The following is a 20,288-nucleotide window of genomic DNA, read 5'->3' on the forward strand; positions in this document are numbered from 1 at the left end:
CCTACCAAATTATTATCTATGAGTGTAAAAGAAAGTACCTAGGCAAGACCAAGGGTGAGACAATTTTATTTGTCTTACTGACAGTGAAAGTCTAATTAGACTGACAAATCTTCTGTGCTATTTTCCTTTGTGATATACACTGTAAGGAAGGATTTAGCCTGGAGCTGCACGTTATGGAAAGACATTAATCAAGATTATTGGACACTCAACAGAGAACACAGTTAGAAGGCTGAAAAGCCTAATGGTTAAAAATAAAGGTGGAGAACCTTATTCCAAGCCATGACAATGGGCTGGACTCTCCATAAAGATAATGGGAAGATCCCCTCTTCTACTCTCTAGAGAGAACAGTCTGCATATAATAAATCATGAACTGTCATTCTATGGCTCCAAGATCATAGCTGAAAACATCCACAAGTAATTTATTCTTGTCACCTACAAGTTATAGTTTGAACAGTTACGTAAGTGTCATTTTCCGCATCTCAAGAAGTTGAGTCATGCCCTGGATATGTAACAGAGCACACAGTTTCTGGCTCCTCATGGAGACCATACCTTCATCTGTCCTCCCAGAAGGGTTCTGATCTCTTTCACAGAGAACTGTTTTGATCTTGGGTCCTCAGCCATCCATGCCATAGGCCAGACTTATTAGGGACCTGCCCTGGGGCCTCCAGGAGATTACTTGGTTCTCCACTTGGATTTGATGAACTGAGTGTGTTTGGAATGAAAGATGTGTATCACAATGAATGATCTCTAGACTAGCTTTAGTAATTAACTTCACACAAATTGTTTGAAAACTGAATGACCCAGCTGGAAACAAAGACAGATTGAGCCACATAAAAGCAAATGGAGAGTCTCCTAAAGAGCTTTGAACAGCGACTCATTAAAGAGAATTCTGACCACTCAAGCAGCTGTCATGGAAGCAGAAGACACAAGAATGAGTGTCACTCTAACCTGTTTTCACAGAGGTCTCCCAAACCAAAAAAATCCCTGAAGTACTTCATTAATAACTGAAGTTGTTTAAATCAGCATATAGGGACAAATAGGGATGCCAGGACCTCTAACTAATGAAGTAACCCTGTGAGGAGCATGACAGCCTTGCAAGATTGCAGTGTGGCTCAGCACAGTGACTCTCATGCAGAAGCAGTCTGCATGGCATCTTACTGTACCACACATTAAAGCTAGCAGTTTGTCTTCAGGCCTTTGTGGCTAATGTGGCAAAGCAGAAGTCTCTGAGAGGATATTATTATCAAAGGAGAGCCTGATGCGTCAGGGGCCTGAGAGGCAGCAAGAAATTAGTACAGCACATGCCACTTCTGAACAGACTGTACTTAAATTCGGGACAAAACCATGTGTGAGAAAGTCCAATCAGTGCTTCTTCTTGTGGCAGCAGAGCACAAGCACCATTTGCAACTCACTGAAACAAACACAAGTCGAAACTTCTTTCTCTCCCTTATTTTCAGTTAGCAAAAGAGTCAGCTCTTACTACTTCCTTCTCTGAATCACAGGAACATTCCCAGCATACAGCCATATATCTCACCTGTTTCTCACTCAAATCCTAGCTGTCCTCCTTTGCCTTGAGTTTTACTGCCTTGCAGAAATTCAGTATAAATTTATAGACATTTTAAATGTTAATTTCAGTGCCACTGGGTATTTCCAGTAATATTTTTCTCTCAATTCCCTTTATATTGGTTATTTGTCCAAAACTATATACCATGTCTGAGATCTTCAAAAGTTGATGCATATCATAGGCCTGAACATGTACTGTGTATTTCTAAACCTCTTCATTTTCCCAGCTGCTTTGATCTAACTGTGCTCTAAAATACTTCTGTCAGTACTCAGACAACCTAACTGCAGGAGGTGTCTTGGTGTGTGTTACAAACAGAAGATATCTTTGCACTTATCATGCTCTTCTGTAGTTTCCTAATGAGTGATGTGTAAATCTAAGTCCTTTGGAAATTCTGCTGCATTTTGTAACACTTTGTGATTACTGACTTGATATTCTGCACAAGGTTTATATGCATTTCAAAAAAGAATAGCTTAAGTTACTTACATATGAAAATGAGTAATAAAAGTAGCACAGATACTCCTAACAGAGTAAGAACAGTAGTTCTTTATCATGATTTGCGCTATTTCACATTAGATGCTTCACTTTTATTTGTATCATGCTAGGTATTTCTACAATTGGCCAGAACCATTCTGTGCCAAGTAAGGTGCGTGTGCAGAATAAAAAGTACATTTTGAACCAAAGGAGTCTGCAATCTTAGCATTAAACAAGATACTACAAATGGATACAGAAACATGGATAATAAAACAATGTGACAACATTGATTGACCTGACAAACAGTTGTCTTAGATCATCATCACCTTAACTTTTTGACTACTTTTTGGCATGCATCATGATGACAAAAAAGTTTCAATGGGACTGGAAAAATAACCTGCTATTGCCTTTTTTATGGTATCAGGAAGCAGAAAGATTCCTATGATCAAATCTAAGAAGTGAACAAAAAGTGCCTGAATCGTGCTGATTGGAATCAGAAGACACTAAACTTTAAACAGCCTTGAAAGCAAAGAATAACTGTTCATTTCTGAGCAGAAAAGAAAAGAGAAATCTGGAACAAGGTAATAACTAACTGTATTTGTATCTCTCATAGCCTTAGGTATTTATATTTTATGTTTCCCAAAGCGTAAACTTGCTCTATTGGATTTTTTCCACCACTTAGATCTAAAATTGTAAGCAGGCTTGATGATGGTGATGTTGTACACAAGCGAGATAAAATAACCTGAAAAACCATGGCTGGAGATACTGCCCAAAGAGGAAAAGACAATTTCTTCTCACTTTCACCACACAGATACTGCAACTTAAGCAGACAGAATCAAATTCCACCAAAAATAAGGAAGAAAGCCAAGCTATCTCTGCTGCAACAGCGATAAAATGGCCCAATATTGAAATGCAGAAAGTTGTAATGGAGGTACATATTGACCTTTATTTTTCTTTCAGCGGGTAGCACGAAGTGTCAAAGAGTTATTGCTTTAATATCAGCTGAGATGAGGCCATTTGTTGTGGTGCATGTGTATCCAGGAAATCGCTGCTCTAACCATGTTTTTAGAAGCACTTTGACACTTTATTAAATCTTCTTGATGCTCTTTCTGCACACAGTGGTCTCTGCAGGCTGAGTGAACTGCCACGTAGGTTAGGCAGGAAGCTTTCAGAAAGAGTTCCTTTTCAGGCAAGCCAGCATAATTTCCAGCTTGACCTAGCCCATAAAGGTCCAGTGCCATTTTCTGTCCACTGGTATAGCTAAACACAGTTCTGCTGCCTTTAAAAATTATAGAGAGCAGGATAAGAACCACAGACTTTATCATTCTGGACATGTAACTGTACAAATATTTTCTCTAAAATTAGAACTAGTCACTGCAGAGAAGGAAATTCTCATAAAGTTTATGACAAACAGTGACCAAACGTGGGGTAATTTCCCCTCATTTAGTTGTAACTTTATAAAATCACCTACTGGGTGTGTGAGGCTAATAATTCAATTAATCCCAGTCATGCTGCCACCTGGATTTACAGAATACCAAAGCGGGCACTGTTAAACCTCAGCTTGGAATCAATTACTCTAATAGTTGTAAATTCCACTGCAGCCAGACATACCTCACAGAACTGCTGTGGTTGGAAGGGACCTCAGGAGGTCATCTAGTCCAAACCTTTGGTGAAGTAGAATAATGCAGAGTCAGCTGTCCAGGACTATGTGCAGATGGCTTTTGAATTTTAACAGCATGGACTCTCCACATACTTTTGGGGCAACCTGCGCCCATGCTCAGTCATCCTCACGTTACAAATGTTTCCCAATGATTAGAGGGAAAGTCCTGTGTTTCAGTTTGTGCCCATTGTCTCTGGTCCTGTCACTGGGCACCACTGTCATCTTTATACTCTTCCTTCAGGCATTTGTACACACAGTTAAGATCCCCCCACGAGCCTTCTCTTTTGCAAGATGAACAGTCCCAGCTCTCAGCCTTTCCTCATACAGGAAATACTCCAGTCCCTTACTCATTTTAGAGACCCTTAGCTAGAGACTCTGGTAGCTCCATCTCTCTAATGATTTCAAAACATGTTTCATTCTAGTTGATAACACAACAACATGATAGCATACTGCTGAAATAAATAATCCACAGCTCAGATTGCTTAGTCACATGATTCTTTGCACAGACAAGGACAGCCAATTGAAGGTGTTTATTTCTAATCAGTACCATATTCTGGCTGCCACAAAAGCAGTTCCAAAACCACTGCATTTTAAGGGTTGAAATAACTACTTTGGCACAACTAAGTCAGATAATCTGAAATTAATTTTTTAGTTAAGAATGATTTTTACCAAATAGATGGGAACTATTCTATGTTGGAACATCTACATTTTGCAAGAAACTGATCTTGATAGCGTTCCTTCAAAATTCTCTGCAGGAAGGCTATAAAAGGGAAATAAAAAATGACTCCAAATGGAAGTAATGCTCCATTGCTTTTCTCCTCATTATGAACTTCACTATTGCAGCAGTTCATCCTGTCATAATAATAAATAACCATACACCCACCTTCCATTAAGCCGCGTAATTCGCTTCAGAATACATTTCCCCACATATGGAACTTTTGAAACATAGTTAAAACCTTGTTCTTGATCACATTGTAACAATCTCACACAAATCAGATTGCACAAGACCGGGAGCAAAATCCATTCCCACTCTTACATGTATGTGCCACAACAATTCAGCCAGCTGTTTGTCCTGCGTCCAATACAGGAGGACAACATTTTTAAAATAAAGAGTTTCATGGAGCATTATTCAGAGAAGACAGCTCCTATGAACTTACAAATGAGCAACAAAACAAATTAAGATCTGAAGGAAATGGAGAGGACTAACTGACTCACCTGGATGCTGGGCGGGGAGCGATTTTTTCGGGTGGTAGTGGTCGCCATCGTGGTTGTGGTTTCCATGACTGTAGTCGACATTTCTGGTGGCACCGATGTTGTGGGCGTTGTTCCCAAGATGGAAGGGACTTCCCCAACGAGTCGGACGCTGCCATTGATTTTAATGTTGGGGTTGTTCTCTGCCGCCATGTTCAGCACTTTCAGGCCATTGTAATAGAGCCCGGAGAGCTGGCCTTGGAAGAGACGCCCTCTGTCCTTCCCTCCTATGGCTATTTGCGCCTGGGTGTTGAAGATCGTTAACTGTCGTCCTAGTGAAGGGGGGTGAATAACATTATTGACAGACATTTCCTTCAGTTTGCATACTACATTGAGCCCTGGCCCGAAGTGATGGACAAAGGAGAAGTAGATTCATTCTTGGGAGTGTATATGATGACTGTAGAGAAACAGTATGGAAGTGTGGTGCCTAAAAGTCACTAATAAGGATGATTAGCCTGGAAGTATGAATACCAAAAACTGAACCTTATACCTCAGCATCCACTCACACATCAAAACTCTGGAGGATCTTTAGAAATCTGTACCTGTTCTTTTAGGATTGGATGAATTCTAAACTACAATTAGAACTTCAATATGTGGCTATTTTTGTAGTATCAATTCAAACTGGAGTACCTGTCAAGCTTTAGCCCATAAATAAACCTCCTTTTGGACTTTTTGGTTAAAGCAGTAGATTAACTCATAAAGCCATTTTTAACAATGCCAAGGTTTCAAGGGTTGGCTCAAAAACAGTAAAACATCAGGTAAAAATGAAGTGATATAAGAATTAAGTAGGAGTGTTATGATAGAATCAGTCATGATCTTTCACCTGCAAACTTTGTCTTGTGAAGGCCTGACAATCTAAACCCAAGAAAGAACACACGCAAACATTTCTGATGTCTCTGAAAAAGCAAAGCTTTTGAAATAGTGAGGATAACAGTGCTTCAGATGGTTAAGCTCCAGAATGCCTTACTCCACTCTACAGACAGTGAAATTCAAATGTAGGCAGGGTTATGTGGTTTAGTTGAGGTCACATCTTGACTGTTAGAAGAGGTCCAATATCATATGTAATAAAAAACCCAATTATTAAAAATAAACCTAGTAACAATTGCCAATTCACCTAGTTCTGCAGGACACTTACATCACATTCAGCCTGGACTGCTCTATAAATACTGTTCATGTCCCAGGCTGCACTAGGTTTACCATGTTAAGAAATAAATTGCTTCATGAAGTGCAAAGGCAGTGCCTATAATTTCACTACTCCTCAAAAGATTAGGGGCATGCCACCTGAAATCTGCTGAATTGGCAGACAACCAGACTGGACATTGCTCAGAAGGGTTATGAATGCAGCTTCAAGTCAATCATTGTTTAAATATCTTGCGCTTTCCCATTTTTATGAAGTTTGATATATGTTTTCCTATCCCAATCCCACTCCCCAGTTTTCATTTGCCACTTTCTGCCTAGTCCAGGCTGATGAGAGGTGCAGAATATCACCATGTAGGAAAGCACAACCTATGATCCACTGCTCATTCCTTCACAGCCAGTGGTTAGAGTAGATCAAAATACACGGGGGAGCTCACCAATTTTGGTCGTCGTGGCAGGTCTCGAAGCCAAGTGGTGATGCGGTGTAGCATCATCTTATGGTGACAGGATGGACCATGGGGAAGAGAATGAGGACAAGAGAAGAAATGTATCTGAAAGTAGTTCCTGTCCCCAAAGAGGGCCCTAGCTAACTAAGCAACAGTATATGGAGAGGTAACACACAGACATGTGGAGGTGGTCTGCACATCCCTTGTGCTACTCACTCTCAGATTTGTAAATGGAAAATCAGGAGTTGGTCAGGGTGGAGTAAGTGCATTGATGAAGAAATGAGAAATAAAAATGGGGGATATCCTTCCCCTGGAAAGTGTTGAAACACCTGATGCGATGTTCTGCATCTCAGGAGGTTTTAAACTTGCCAGAGGCAACATGTGTCTATTAAACATCAAAAAAAATGCACTGAAGCCACACATCCTCAGAATGTAAATAGAGCCTTTACTCTTGTCTATGACAAAACTAGGGCCCAGTAACAACATCTGTTAAGATATTCATCCCTCTCAGCCCAGCTCCTGTCTGAATTAGAGGAAATGGCACTGTACACTGTAGAAGGTCAAACTCCTGTCCCATACCATGTCCTCAGAGCTTGCTTTTCTTTTCTGTCATGCTGTGCTTTGGATTTTATAAGGGATATGCTGTAAGAACCTTACTACACCATTTTCCCTTCTCTAAATATGTTCCCTCCCTCCAGCACTATAGTCCTGTCCATATTGTCCCTTCCCCCAGAAACTCAGACATGTCACTTGCAACTTTTCCCTTCTTCCCACCTCACGCATGATAGAGGTAAAGATGAGTAAAGAAGGGACTTAGGAGTAAAGGGACTTATTTCACTAATCTTGACATGTTATCCCTAAAAACAGATGGGAGATAATGGTCAGTTCCGTTTTCCATTTGCATTTCTGTTTCTTTCTTCCCTTGAACTAATTTAGTATCTTTTTTCATCTCTTGCCAAAGGGAAGAAAGTGGAAGGTGGTAAGAAAGGAAAATTTTTTGCTTTTCCAGGTAGGAGAGCTCCCCAAACAAGGATAGGAGAGGGGTTCTCTCACTTTTACTGGAGGACTATGACTCAGCTCAAGATATCAACTATTCTAACCCAAGCTCATAGCATAGTTTTACATGTCAGATCTCGCATTATTTGCAAGAAGGAAGAGTAAGTATATTAAGCCTGAAAAAAGAGACCATGTCTCCAATTCTGGGCCTTCATCTGCATCTTCTAATGTTGAAAGAAAGTGTACACCAAGGAGGTGACCCTTTTCCAGCAAAAATAAAAAAAAAAAAGAAATTTGATTGTGTATTTTGGAGTCTTCACTGTTAAATGGTTTTCCAGATCAGGATTCATGCATTTCACCATATGGTTAATGCTAGAAACCACACTGAAAATGTGTTTGCTAAAAGAACAATCACTTGTTGCAGTCACTTACTACTTGAAATTCCTCATTCTTTGCTCTAAGACGGTGTGCATGTGCTTGGTAAAGACACCAGGGAAATGAACATGGAATGAGAGAAATCTTTGGAGAGAATATGCATTTTGCCACCATATGTCTCTTCTGATCATTCTTTGAATGGAATTTAGCTGAAGCCTTTTACTTCCCCCAAGTAAAATTTATCTGGCCACTGGATTTCATTGATGAACTATTTATATTAGTAAATTCTACTAGGTGTGTAATTCAATTCTGCAGTCCTTTTTTTTCCACAGAGAACTCTTCCTACTGCTATATTAGTGTCATACTAAAGAAAAATAATGAGGTGTTTTGTAAGCATTCTGAATAGTTCAGACTCTTGTTTCTTTGCTCTCTCATTGTCTTCTTCATTTGGAAAATGGAATTCTAATTAAAAATACCACAGAGAAATCTGAAGTGCAACTTTGCCGTAGCACTAGAAGAGATTTTGGGCCTGATTTTGCAAATCCTAATTCATATTAATAGTACTTGCTTCAAATGTACAGCCACTTACATCAAGGAGACTTTACAGGTAAGAGAGATTTGAATAATTAAGTACTTCTGGGATCAATCCTTTTGATGAGATGCTTCTGGGTCTTTATTAGCTCATCCAATTGCAGAACAGGTAGCATCTGTGCCTTAGCAGACACCAAGTATTCTGCTAAGGAAATCTGCTGGATTTATAACTACTGAAGTTGAACAATTTAAGACTAACTCTTCTTTTTATATTCACATACATAATCTCAATGAAGTTAATAGCATTTAATATTTTGCTTATTACTCATGCAATTCCAGACTGTAAACCTGGGCTCTTAAAATTATTTTAAACTAATTTATAGAATTTAAAAACCCTTCAAAGCCAATGTGATGCCCCTTCAGAAAGATAATGCGTTATATTTGTTTTCCAAGAATGACTTATTTCATTATCATGAATAACATAGCAGTAACAAAGGAAAACCAAATCACAGCATTCAAAAATGTCAGTCAAAAAGTGTTTCATCTTACCTCACCTAAGCCAAGAACTCACATGGGCAAGACAGCTATTCTATATGCTGACTCTTTGATGAATCTATTCCTCCCTCCATCAGTTTGTCTCGCTCCATTTTGATAGGAAGTTACCCTTTCACTCACCATTTTTATAAAGTCTTCTGACAGAAGGTTTCCATGTTACATTAATTGTTAGATGGATGACCAGATGGATGAGCAGGCTGGTGAACAGCTACATAAATTACTCACTGTTATATTTTTTAAATTTGAGTGATACCTGAATTGCTGAAAATGTCTGTCTACTTTGGAATGAACTAACCAAGTTACATTGTCTCAGGGGCTACACTGCACAATGTAATTCCCTGACACATAATGGAAAGACTGAATTTCCTTTCACTTTAGTAAAAACATAGCCCTATCCTTCTAGCCTGACCACATCCAGTGCTTTGAGAGCACCGGAAGACTCAAATAGTGTCTCTTTTAGACTCTAGTGCATGCGTGATTGTCTTTTAACAAAGCATCAATATCCACAAAAGGTAGACTTCAGTTCAAAACTTCAGGATGGATTACAAATGAAAGTCTTGGCATGCTTTTAAGCTTAAACTTGAAGAAGCTGCGACATAAAGTAAAAGATTTGGTGGAAAACCAAAAATGAACAAAACAAAATACCAACAAACCCACAACCAAACCAAATGAAAAAAAAATGGGTTTCTCAAGCACATGAATTGCATCAAGGAATTAGACATGCATCTGTTTTAACAAAATTGAGGCAATCATTGTCTTTAGTGTTAAAGGGACTTTAGCAATTCAGACTTACCAAAATTATTCTCTTTTTAGTGTTAAACTTTATTTATCTATTTTAGTTTGATCTTGTAAATTAATAGGGCAACCCACTGAGACTCAATAGCATTTTCTGTTTATTGTTATCTTCAAATTTATTTATAATTTAGCTGAATTAACTGTGTATGACATACTGGTGGTAAAAAACCAATTCTGTTTTGGTTACACAAATATTTTTGCCTTATTTTCATTAATACTTTAGCTTTAGTTTTAAACATTACACCTTTGTAGACCAAACCTGAAAAGTGAGCAACACTACTAGCTCTCGTTAATAGGAGTTAATAGGAACTGAGTGTGCACAACACTTTTCAGGATCAGGCCCTCCACATGAAAATATTTTGACTGGATTTAGCCACATCCTTCCTGACCTTAATTCATACTGGATAAATCAATTTGTTAATTCAGCTGAGGTTAGAAATTTGAAACAGAACATAAATTATATTTTTCCAGTCCTACAAGAGATTGCGTTTCCTTCCTGGAAAATGCGTTAACTATAGTCTAAATCAGCACAGAAAATGCAAAACCTGAGTTCAAAGGTCACCCCCTTTTATTACCTGTATTTTCATAAATGGAAACAAGAGAAGATTGTGTTCTGCTTTGTCTAGATTTCAAGGCAAGGAGTTAGTTACAGGGCTTTTGTTTATTAATACCACATTTACTAATAGAGGGAGAAAATCTGGCTGACATTAACTCCACTGTATTACCAAGAGCCTAGTTCATGCCCTACTGAAATCAGCAAGTTATTCTGTTACCTTCAACAGGCTTTAAAGTGGGTTCTACATCCAAGATATTTTATTTTTCTGTCTCCAAATTCCTTACCAAAAAAAAAAAAAATTACTGTTCTGACACAAGTCCCATTTCAAAAGGTCATGGACTGTATGCAGAACTTTCACTCAAGCCATCTGGACTTATTCATGTTAACAAGTTTTTTTGTTGAACTGAGGCCAATTACTCCAGGCAAACCCACAAAATTAAGTGGCACTGCCTTAGACTAAGAATTTGATCCATATTTTAGACAAATAACATTTGACTGTTCAACCTGTACTCCAGACATAGCATAAAAGCAACAGAACAATAATTTTCTCTGTCTCCCTCTCTGTAATTTAAATGAAAATGTTAAAAAATGTTTTCTTTACAACATTTTTTTAAAATAATTTAATTATATTAATACAAGTAGGAAACACATAGCTATAGTGGCTAATCAGACTCATGAGAAAAATCAACTTAAAGGAAGTGGTTTAACAAGTAGATTTGAAAATCTTTTAAGAAAACTTCAATAAAAAAGATATAAATGTAGCTCAAGCCCAAATTAAAATAGGAAAATCATGCAGTGGTTAAATTGCCATAATACATGTTGTTGCTCTTCACTCTTCTTCATTTGGCTTTTTTTTTTAGAAATCATCTCCTGAATTTTTGCTTGTTTGTCATTGCTATTACAGCAAGCTTAGAATTTCGTCCCTTTAACTGCATTTTAATAGCAATGTATTATAGCATGATTTATCAACATATGGCAGGTGGAAGCTGACACAAATTATAATGAAAATTAAAACACTCATTTATGCAGCAGGCGATTATCATTTAAGAAACATTTATTTGCAGGCTTTAAAAATGAGAGTTTAGAACCAAATGGGTTTAAAATGAAAGTTTTAATGACTGTTACCTTTTTCCTGCAGCCACTCCTCTACAGGCCGGTTATATTTGAAGGGGATTTTCTGTTTTACCATTTGGAACCGTTCACTATCAGTGTTGCCTTTAAAGTTTAAAAAACAGCTTAAAAACAATCTGTAAAGTCAATGAAATAGTTAAAACATCCTAGATTTTTTGGTTTTTTTATGACCTTATTTAGCTATAGATAAATAAGTGTGCACGTGTGAACATATATATATATTTGAAAAGAGAGAGATTTATCTTTAGTAGAGTGGAGAATAGTTATACATCCAATTGCCTGAGGTTCTGGAAGGTCAAAGAAATTAAAGCCTACCAAAAAAAAAAAACAAAAAACCAACTCAGATTCTCCTCAGAGTATTTGTTTATCCAAATTGGTTAGAAGGCATGTGCAATTTGTCTGCAATGTGAGACCTTGTGTGAACTCAGTGCCATGAGTTAAAACATTCTGATCAGACTCTGGATCTGATTGCATATGGACATGGCACAATATGTCAGTCACATAAACACACATTAGTAATTTGAAAAACCTTCTTGCACTGGTAAAAAACACGTGTTAGGACTAGAAACCCAGTAAACAGGAAAAAAAGAAAGGAAGAAAATATAAGAAATTGAAGCCAAAGTATCTAATAGAATTAGTTTAAAAAAAAAAAATCCAAACACATAAGAATGGAAAGATAAACAGAAAAAAAGAGAAGTAAAATTTAAAAAGAGGAAGAACTGTTAATTAAGGATACATGAAAACTTCTGTTCAGTTACCAAAGACTTGGGCCTGTTGCCAGAATAAAACAAATGCTTAGAAACTAATTTAAATAAAAGCAGAAAAAATTAGCCAAAATGTAAATTCCGGCAATTACAGTTCCATTGTTCCATGTTGATGGATAATAGAGTCATCCTACTCATTACTTGCATAGCACAGAGAGGATTCACACAAAGCCTCTGTCCAAATTCCCTAGCTACTGGAAAATTGCACAGGTCAGATGGAACCTCTAGTAGAAAGGAGCAGCTCAGTTTGATGGTGCTAGGAAAGACAGTGAACAAGTGCCATCATTCTGCTTTTTCATCTTCTTCAGCTAGAGCAATTTTCTGATTAATTCTAATTTTTGTTTCAAGTATTATTTTTACAAAAACTCTTCAGACAGGCATAAGAGAAGTCCTTTTTTTACATGTGACATTATAATATTGTAGAAAAAGGATTAAGCCCACAACTTACTGAAGCAATGCTACCATAAGCAGAAGTTCAGTAGATCAGTTGTGCTCCAGTATGTGTTTTGAATAAATGGTGGTCAAAGTCAGCAACTGCTCTGCACAATTTGCAGTATTGCCTTTAAAGTCATATATATAAATATCCTAATGGGGCTTCATATTTATTTGACTTTCTGAAACAGATGCTGTAATCTTTTTTCAATATAAAGGGATGCCAATGATAAAAAGCGTAATTAAATAATATAAGTCCAGCCAGTTGAGAGCAGACACTGTCATACTGCAGGGAATATGACTGGTGAATCTCATGTGTTTGATCATCCTCACTACATAGCTGTTGCTCAGAAATGCTGCCCGTGAGTGTGAGGTACCTGCTGACCACAGCTGGGCTCTCCAGCAGCACCTTGGGACTGCTGACTTTCTGCTGCAGGTAAGAAGCACTAGAGCAACACACCAGATATAGTCCCACAAGGATTCATATTACCTAACCTTAAGGAGTATTTGTAAAAATCATCATCTATATTACTGTAAGCTCAGCTGTAAGGAAAGCAGCAATTTGCATTTGGGTTAGTATCTCAACTATAATGATGAACATTTAGGAGCCTTGCTGTTTATTTGGGGTACATGGTAAAAAAGAAGCAAAAGCATTAAATAACAACTTTACTGGCCCAATTGCTTACTACCTTCCTGAAAAGTCAGATGACTTTTTACCTTCCATATTATATATTAATTGTGGGAAACTTCTATTCCCCCTTGCAGAAATATCTAATTAAGCACCATCTGACACACATTATTGCTCCATTTTCTCTGTTGCACCTCAGGTGCCTGCCATATACACTTGGTTACTCAGATAAACTAAAAGGAAAAGATAAAATTGAAAATACTCTCTGAGTCATCTGTCAAGTCATATTTAACAAAGTACTGTGGTGACTTGGAGTCACACACAGACATGAAGTTACATTTAAGTACATTCCCACCTCTCATAATTCATATGAGCATCACCAAAAAGTCAATTTTATACTTCTATGAATACGTATTCCTAAAATTTGAACCATGTTCAATCCAGGAACGAAGAAAAAACTGATAAAGAGGAGCTGAGTTAATATAAACAACAAAAACAAAGAAAACACTCTACCTAAAGCTAAAGAGACAGTAATATTAACAAAACAATTATATTTGATCTGTTTATTAATAAGAAACTGAAATGACAGTTTCTTTTCCTGCAAATTCTGCCACTCATTTAAGCCTAGGGGCAGCTTACAGGACAGGGAAGCAGATCCATTGGTCTGGGGAGAATAGAAGCAAAATTAAGTCAAGCTCACTACAAAACCAATTTATTTTTTAAGATCAGTTAGCAAGACATTCAGCTTAGGTCTTTTCTCAACACACTAATCTATGCCTACGAAAATAGATAAAATCGCATAAATGCAATCATAAAAATTCTGCATCTCCTTTAGGATTTTTTTTGTTTAGTTGCAGTGTGCCTATTTTTTTTTTTTTTTTGCATTCTCAGGGGGCATTTCAATGGCACTTAAAGACCTAAATTTCTCTCTCAACTCAAACTTGAACACTTACAAAGAGATTGCTACTGCATCTATATTGCATGTGATAGTGACAGACACAGTTTTGATAGAAATGGGGGTTATTCCCCACTTTATAGAGTACATTTTGAGCTAGGACTGGTTACATGAGTGCATTGATAATATAACGTTGATGGGCAGGCACATTTTCTGTAGCCCCAAAGAAATTCTCTAACACTATTTACGAGCAACAAGAAGCTCCACTGTCTTCATCCATATCAGTATGCACATAAGTAACCTTTTACTGCTGGAAATAAGGTCTTTTTCAGAATGAAGACAGTTCAGAGGAACACTAGAGTCAGCCAGGGGCTGGCATGGGCTGTTTCTTCCTCTATGTGAAAGGCTGACTGTAGAAAAGAAAAAAACGTGGTGAATTGAAACTCCTCAGAAACAGGGTGTCTGACAAGAACAGGCCAACAAGACTGAGGTAAAAAAAGAGAGTGGGAGAATCAAAAAAAGACATGATGATGAAAAATGGGTTTCTTTTAGTTCTAGACCTTCAAGAAAGCCAGAAAGGACAACTATTCCCCACCATATCTTTAAGATCTTTTTTTAAAATCAGGTTTAATTTAATTTTATTATGTTGTTATTATGCAGATATATTCAGCGAGATTAAAATACATATAAAAATCATACCTTTAAAAGCAATGAAAAATTGAAGGGCATTAGAAAATTCAAGTAGGTTTATGTTGCAACGTTAGCATCTGATCTATTATTTTTTGGTTTGTTTTTAAATTTTATTTCAGACATAAGTAAGAACGATTTTTAAAAACATGTGCATGAGAATGTGTTTACTCATATACCCAATTACAACAGTGAGATAAAGAACAACCTTTTAATCGTTAAGTACTCGGAATAGCCATTAAATATAACCAATAGAACCACACAATTATTAAATTAATACTGACTTGGAGTTTTGCTTTAGAAATAAACACAACATTTGATATGAGAGCTCAAAAAGGAAATATCATGGGTTGCAACACGAAGTAACAGAAGTTTGGCATGAAGAAAGCTTATTGAACCTCTGACAGCTGAGGCATGATATGATTAAAGATGTTTCTCGTCCATCTTCATACACAGAAATTTTAACAATCCATCTGTGACCTCAATGAAATTTCTTTCTATAGTTGAATGATACAAACATTCAAACAACCCCTTCACGTAGCTAATACAGATTCTCTCTTTTTTTCCTTTTGAGTCCAGATTTGATTCCAGGCTGTTTTTCAGAATAGAATACACAGGATAGAGTGATTCAAATTTTCAGAAAATACTCCTAATCACAGAATTCTTCTGCATTCAGAATCAATGTGGGTCTCAAAGGTCGCAGGATATACTTTTTTATAGTAAAATTGTGTTGATTGGTTTTGCCACTTGTGATTTACTAAATATTTTCCTCCCGTAGATTCTAACTGCTTAAGTGATTCAAGTACCAATAGGAAAGGCTCATTTTAATTACGTTTCCTCTTTTTTCCTTCAACCACATAATAAATTCCTGTATAGCAATATGCCTTAGATCTGCTTAACAACTTAGCTTCTTCTAAAGAACTATGCCTCATAAACACATTATTTTGCCTATTTTTATTCCTTTTTCATGTAAAAATTCTAAAGCCACCTGTGAAGACTAGGATTAAAAGAAGTCTTGTGTCCCATTTAGGACTTATACGCACAATTACTAGAAATTCTGCTGCATCTCCTAAGTTTTTCAACAAACTGATAAGCAATCAGACTTTTATGACCTCAAGGATTTTAACAGTAACATCTTGAAATCTTCTAGATTCTTGATTCTTGGTTAACCTGAATATTCTAAATATTTCAAATACCATGGACATTGCTAAGGACCAAGTACTTTGAGAAGGAATATGGCAGAAGTGCTCTATGTTTTTTGGGTTTTCTTGGATTGTCCCTCTTTTTCCAAAGGAAATGTGAAATCCAGTCATAAAAATAAGAGCCTACTGGTTAAATATGATCAGTTGCTGGCACTGTGTCTTTTTTCTGAAGCCCTTGGTATCCCTGCTCTACAGACTATACTGATAAATAGATCAGATTCACCTTGAACTTCAGCTTTTGATAATCTTCAATTTAGACCAAACTAAAATGGGGGAAAAAAATCAAACTAATTTGCTTGTGCCAATCACTACTGGCAGTTCCCACAGGAAATATTTTTTATGCAGTGCAAGAGTCCAAGGGACACAGTTTAAATTTGCTCATGGACAAAGCAGAATTTTCTTCCAAAACCCTTCAGTGCTGGAAGATGTTGTTCTTTTCTGCTGATAGTTCCTTTAACAAAACAAGCAACCTTTATTGCATTAAGCTTATTTCTAAACCAAAATGGAATCTTAAGCCAAAGAAATTACAAGAACAATTGAAGCTCTGAAAAATCTTGCTTCTTGGCCTAGACCAATCATAATGATTTACTACCTCTTAGGTGTGAAAGAGAAAAACAGAAAGGTTCCAGCAAATTGCACCAAGCAGAAGGAAAGTACTTGCTTTTAGGTAGAATATTAATCCATCCTGATGTGTTGTCAAATCTGTGAATATGCTGAAAAGAATACCACAAGAAAACACACATCTGATCTAAATTACTGTCAAAGGCTGTTCTATGAAGCAGAATTTTCTTCATTGCTTCTAAGTCTCTAAAAAGAATGAGACATTTTATCTAATGAGCAGTTATTAAGTGAAAGATGCTACAGTGATACTAATGATTTAAAGAAACATCTTGAGATCAGTGTTCAAGCTTTAAAATGTTTCCACCATTTCCCCTTTGTTGTAGATGGAATATCAGTAGGAAAAGAGCTTGTTAATGCCTAGTGTTTGATAGCTCAGTTCACCCAGCAGCCTGTAATGCCAGATCCCTTTGAGTTTTTACGGATGCCCATAATCTCACTAAGATTTACACACACTTAATTGACATCATCATGGGAGAGAAGCAGTCTGCTACAGCATGAAAAGTGTCTATTTGATGGGTAAATGCTCTACTAACATAAATTAATTCAGTTCAATTCAACTCCAAAACTCTCCTAGGGCTGATGCTGTGTGCCCTGGAAAAGGAGACTTGCATGCATCATGGAGAAGCTGCCATTTCCCCTCTGATAAAGGGAACAAAAGCTTCCCAAGTGTGCTTGTGATTGGCACAGACTGAGTCTCTTTAACCATTTCTGTTTTCAGGCAGCTGCACTTAAAAACTTACACGATACTGAATTGCTCCATTTTCACATTTCCTTGAGTACATATTTTGTTTTAAATACTACAAAGTACAACCACTATTTGTTCATAGCTTGTATGCAATTAGATAACTGACAAAAGTCTATTAGTAAAGGATTGGAATCTATTTTTAAGACTAGACCTTCCTCCATACATCAAAAAGGAATAACAACACTTACAATGAAGTTTTACCATCAGGTCTGTTTATGTATAGATGTTTATTTTGTTGTGTTACTGTAAGACCATATTGTGGTTTATGTTATATAACATAGAGAATGGTTGCACTAAAATCCAAACAAGGAAAAAAATCTCTACTTACAATGGCTTTAGAAAACCCTTGAAAAATGTCCAAACCTGAAACCACAGATGTGGCTTATACAAAAATGAGACAGGATGGCCATGCTAAACAAAATAATTACAAGGCAGATGATCTGGAATCTTTCTATCACAAGCTGTCCCTCTAAAAATTCTTGTAAACCTTCAGTTTTGCCTTGTATAAAAGGAGAGCTATAGAAAATTAATTACAGTTTGGGATTTAATTTCATTTTAGTGAATTGAAAAATAGACAAGTCTTAACATCGTTTAGCTTTGCTTCAGTTCTTGGATATTATATTCTTCCCCTGCCTTCACTGTTCAATAAAGTTGCATCTTTTGCTACTGAATTCTCATTTTATTACTTGTCCTCATTTTCCCCTTAGTCCTAGATGCCCTTGACTTTATCTTCAATTCCCTCTGTTCACATTGTTTGCTGGGAGCAACACCTTTTATTCTGTTCATCTCGCTATGCACTGGAGTTTAAAGCTGACCTTCACACTGCAACCCTCCTCAGCTCACTGCCCTCATGTCAAGAGACAACAACGTCTTGGTAATGTAAGTACTAAAAATATGAGAAAGAATTAGCAAGCAAGACTCCAACACTAAAAATTATTCAGGCAGCTGGAGCTGTTTCTAAGTCTCGACTACCTCGACCAAAACTTTACAACACCACCATTCCCTATTTAATCTGATCTTTTTTGGCCTAAAAAACTTGAGGTTCTAATTTAAAGTAAAGCACCATTCAGGCCAAAATCATTGGGAAATTCAGAAGCAAACTAAGAGATAGGAGTTTAAATGTCTGTGCAGGAGGTATAGCTAATGTGGACTACAGTGACACTAATAAGACTAAGAAAGACTTGAAGAAGTCATCTAATTCAATGCTCTGCCCCAGGACAAGATCAGTAACATTTCAACCTCTCTTAGATTAGTCTTTCAATCCTGTTTTGGATGACTGAGAAAATAAGTGCCTTACCTTTGATAATCTAACACAGAAGCACAATAGGAGCAAAACGAAAGAAAACTCAGACTAGCAAAGGTGGAAGAAGGTTAATCAAACCTTTTCAAGCATCCAGAAGAAAAGAAAGATTGTCAAAAATATGACTCAAGTCCTATTTTATATGTGCACATTATGCTGAATCACTTCAGCCCTGTAGAAGTTGAGGCCATGGGCATGAAATAAAAGCAGTCTGCTTTAGTTCTCATTTGAGTTATGTTGGAAAATTGAACTAGTGTACAGTGCAGAGAAAGCAGTTACCAGTTCAACCTTTGTAAAAATAAGAAACAATTTGGGTGCCTACATTACTAGATGTTTGAAATGTTTTGTAAGGAATGTGTAAATTACTGTGTTTTTTCACTGACCAGACCCAAATTGAGCCCAATGTCAGGCAGCCAAGGCTGAAGTGTCTATTAAAGAAAAACTGAAACTACATATTGATCTTTCCATTTTAAGCAAGGAAAAAAAATCATTTTGGAGGAAGAAATCAGAGATTGGAATAAAATACACTGCTATTATCCCCACATCCCACATTTTGATTCCCTTGTGAAAGGTCAGGGTGTGATTTGTGTTGCCCAGTGGGAAGAAGCAGCAATAATCAAATACCAAAAGCATTTTATTTCTATTGACACGTTAAATTCTATTAACTCTCATTTATCTAGAGGTTGTTTATCTGTTTTGTGCATTAGGCAAAGTCAGGACATAGAAACACTAATATAATTTACATATTTGAGGTGAGGCATTGGAGCTACATGAGTGTAGCTATTTTGCTTCCAGGAGAAATGCGAGACTGAAAACAGCTCAGTTGCCTTTGGAGGGTGCATGATCTAAGGTAAGAAAACTTGTGGCTTCTTGAAGGGTCAATGGCTCACTACCACAACCCTGCAAACAAGAGCAGTTCAGTTCCAGCAGAGCTGAAGTCTCTGCCTTGGTGCTGGTAGCTGGATTGGCTCCATTAGAAACCTTCAGATGTTTCTGAATCTCATTTCCCTGTGCACATATTATTAGGGAGATAATATGGGGAGTTAAATGTACAAATAGAGAGAGCATGTGCAGTCCTTTCCCATAAATACAGTGCTACTGTAGGGAAGCTGCTCAGTCAGTAACAATAACGAGACTAATGCCTGTAAGACCCTTAGTCAAATGTCACTGATGAGGACTGGAAAGCTAACCAGTTAAAAATGACCAAATGGCAAAACTCTATGGAAGTGGCAAGTTCTCTAGAATGAGTGCCAGGAAATAATTAAAAGCATGTAAGAAACTGATGAAAGAAGAAATTTATTAAGAAGCGCTTCCTATCGAGATTGCATATTAGACAGTGCTACAGTATCCTCAGGGAAATTCTTGAATTATTTAAAATTTTCCTTGAAAAAGCAGTGGGGCATATCAGTTTATTACAGAATGGAATAAATGAGACCAAACAGGCCTTTCCCATTTCTAATTGCTACAAATCACTAAATCAATTCTTCTGTTTGCATCAATTTAGAAAAAGGAAAATTCTAGGATTCTGTAGCAACCCAATGAGTCT

The 20,288-nt window shown here is 37.0% G+C and overlaps 1 protein-coding gene across 2 annotated transcripts in view; it reads right to left on the reverse strand.

The window, feature by feature from the left end:
• LOC115947645 (neurexin-3-beta) overlaps positions 1-20,288 on the reverse strand; it is a 133,483-nt gene that overhangs the window by 100,994 nt on the left and 12,201 nt on the right. For both annotated transcript variants that reach the window (XM_031064409.1, XM_031064405.1), the window contains exons 2-3: positions 11,463-11,552; positions 4,911-5,218 (exon numbers count right to left, since the gene is read on the reverse strand). In XM_031064409.1, the coding sequence (XP_030920269.1) occupies positions 4,911-5,218; positions 11,463-11,526 (372 nt within the window). In that variant the 5' untranslated portion in view covers positions 11,527-11,552. The remainder of the gene's footprint in view (positions 1-4,910; positions 5,219-11,462; positions 11,553-20,288) is intronic.

This window comes from Geospiza fortis, unplaced genomic scaffold (assembly GCF_000277835.1).
Source record: "Geospiza fortis unplaced genomic scaffold, GeoFor_1.0 scaffold54, whole genome shotgun sequence".
NCBI lineage: Eukaryota > Metazoa > Chordata > Aves > Passeriformes > Thraupidae > Geospiza > Geospiza fortis.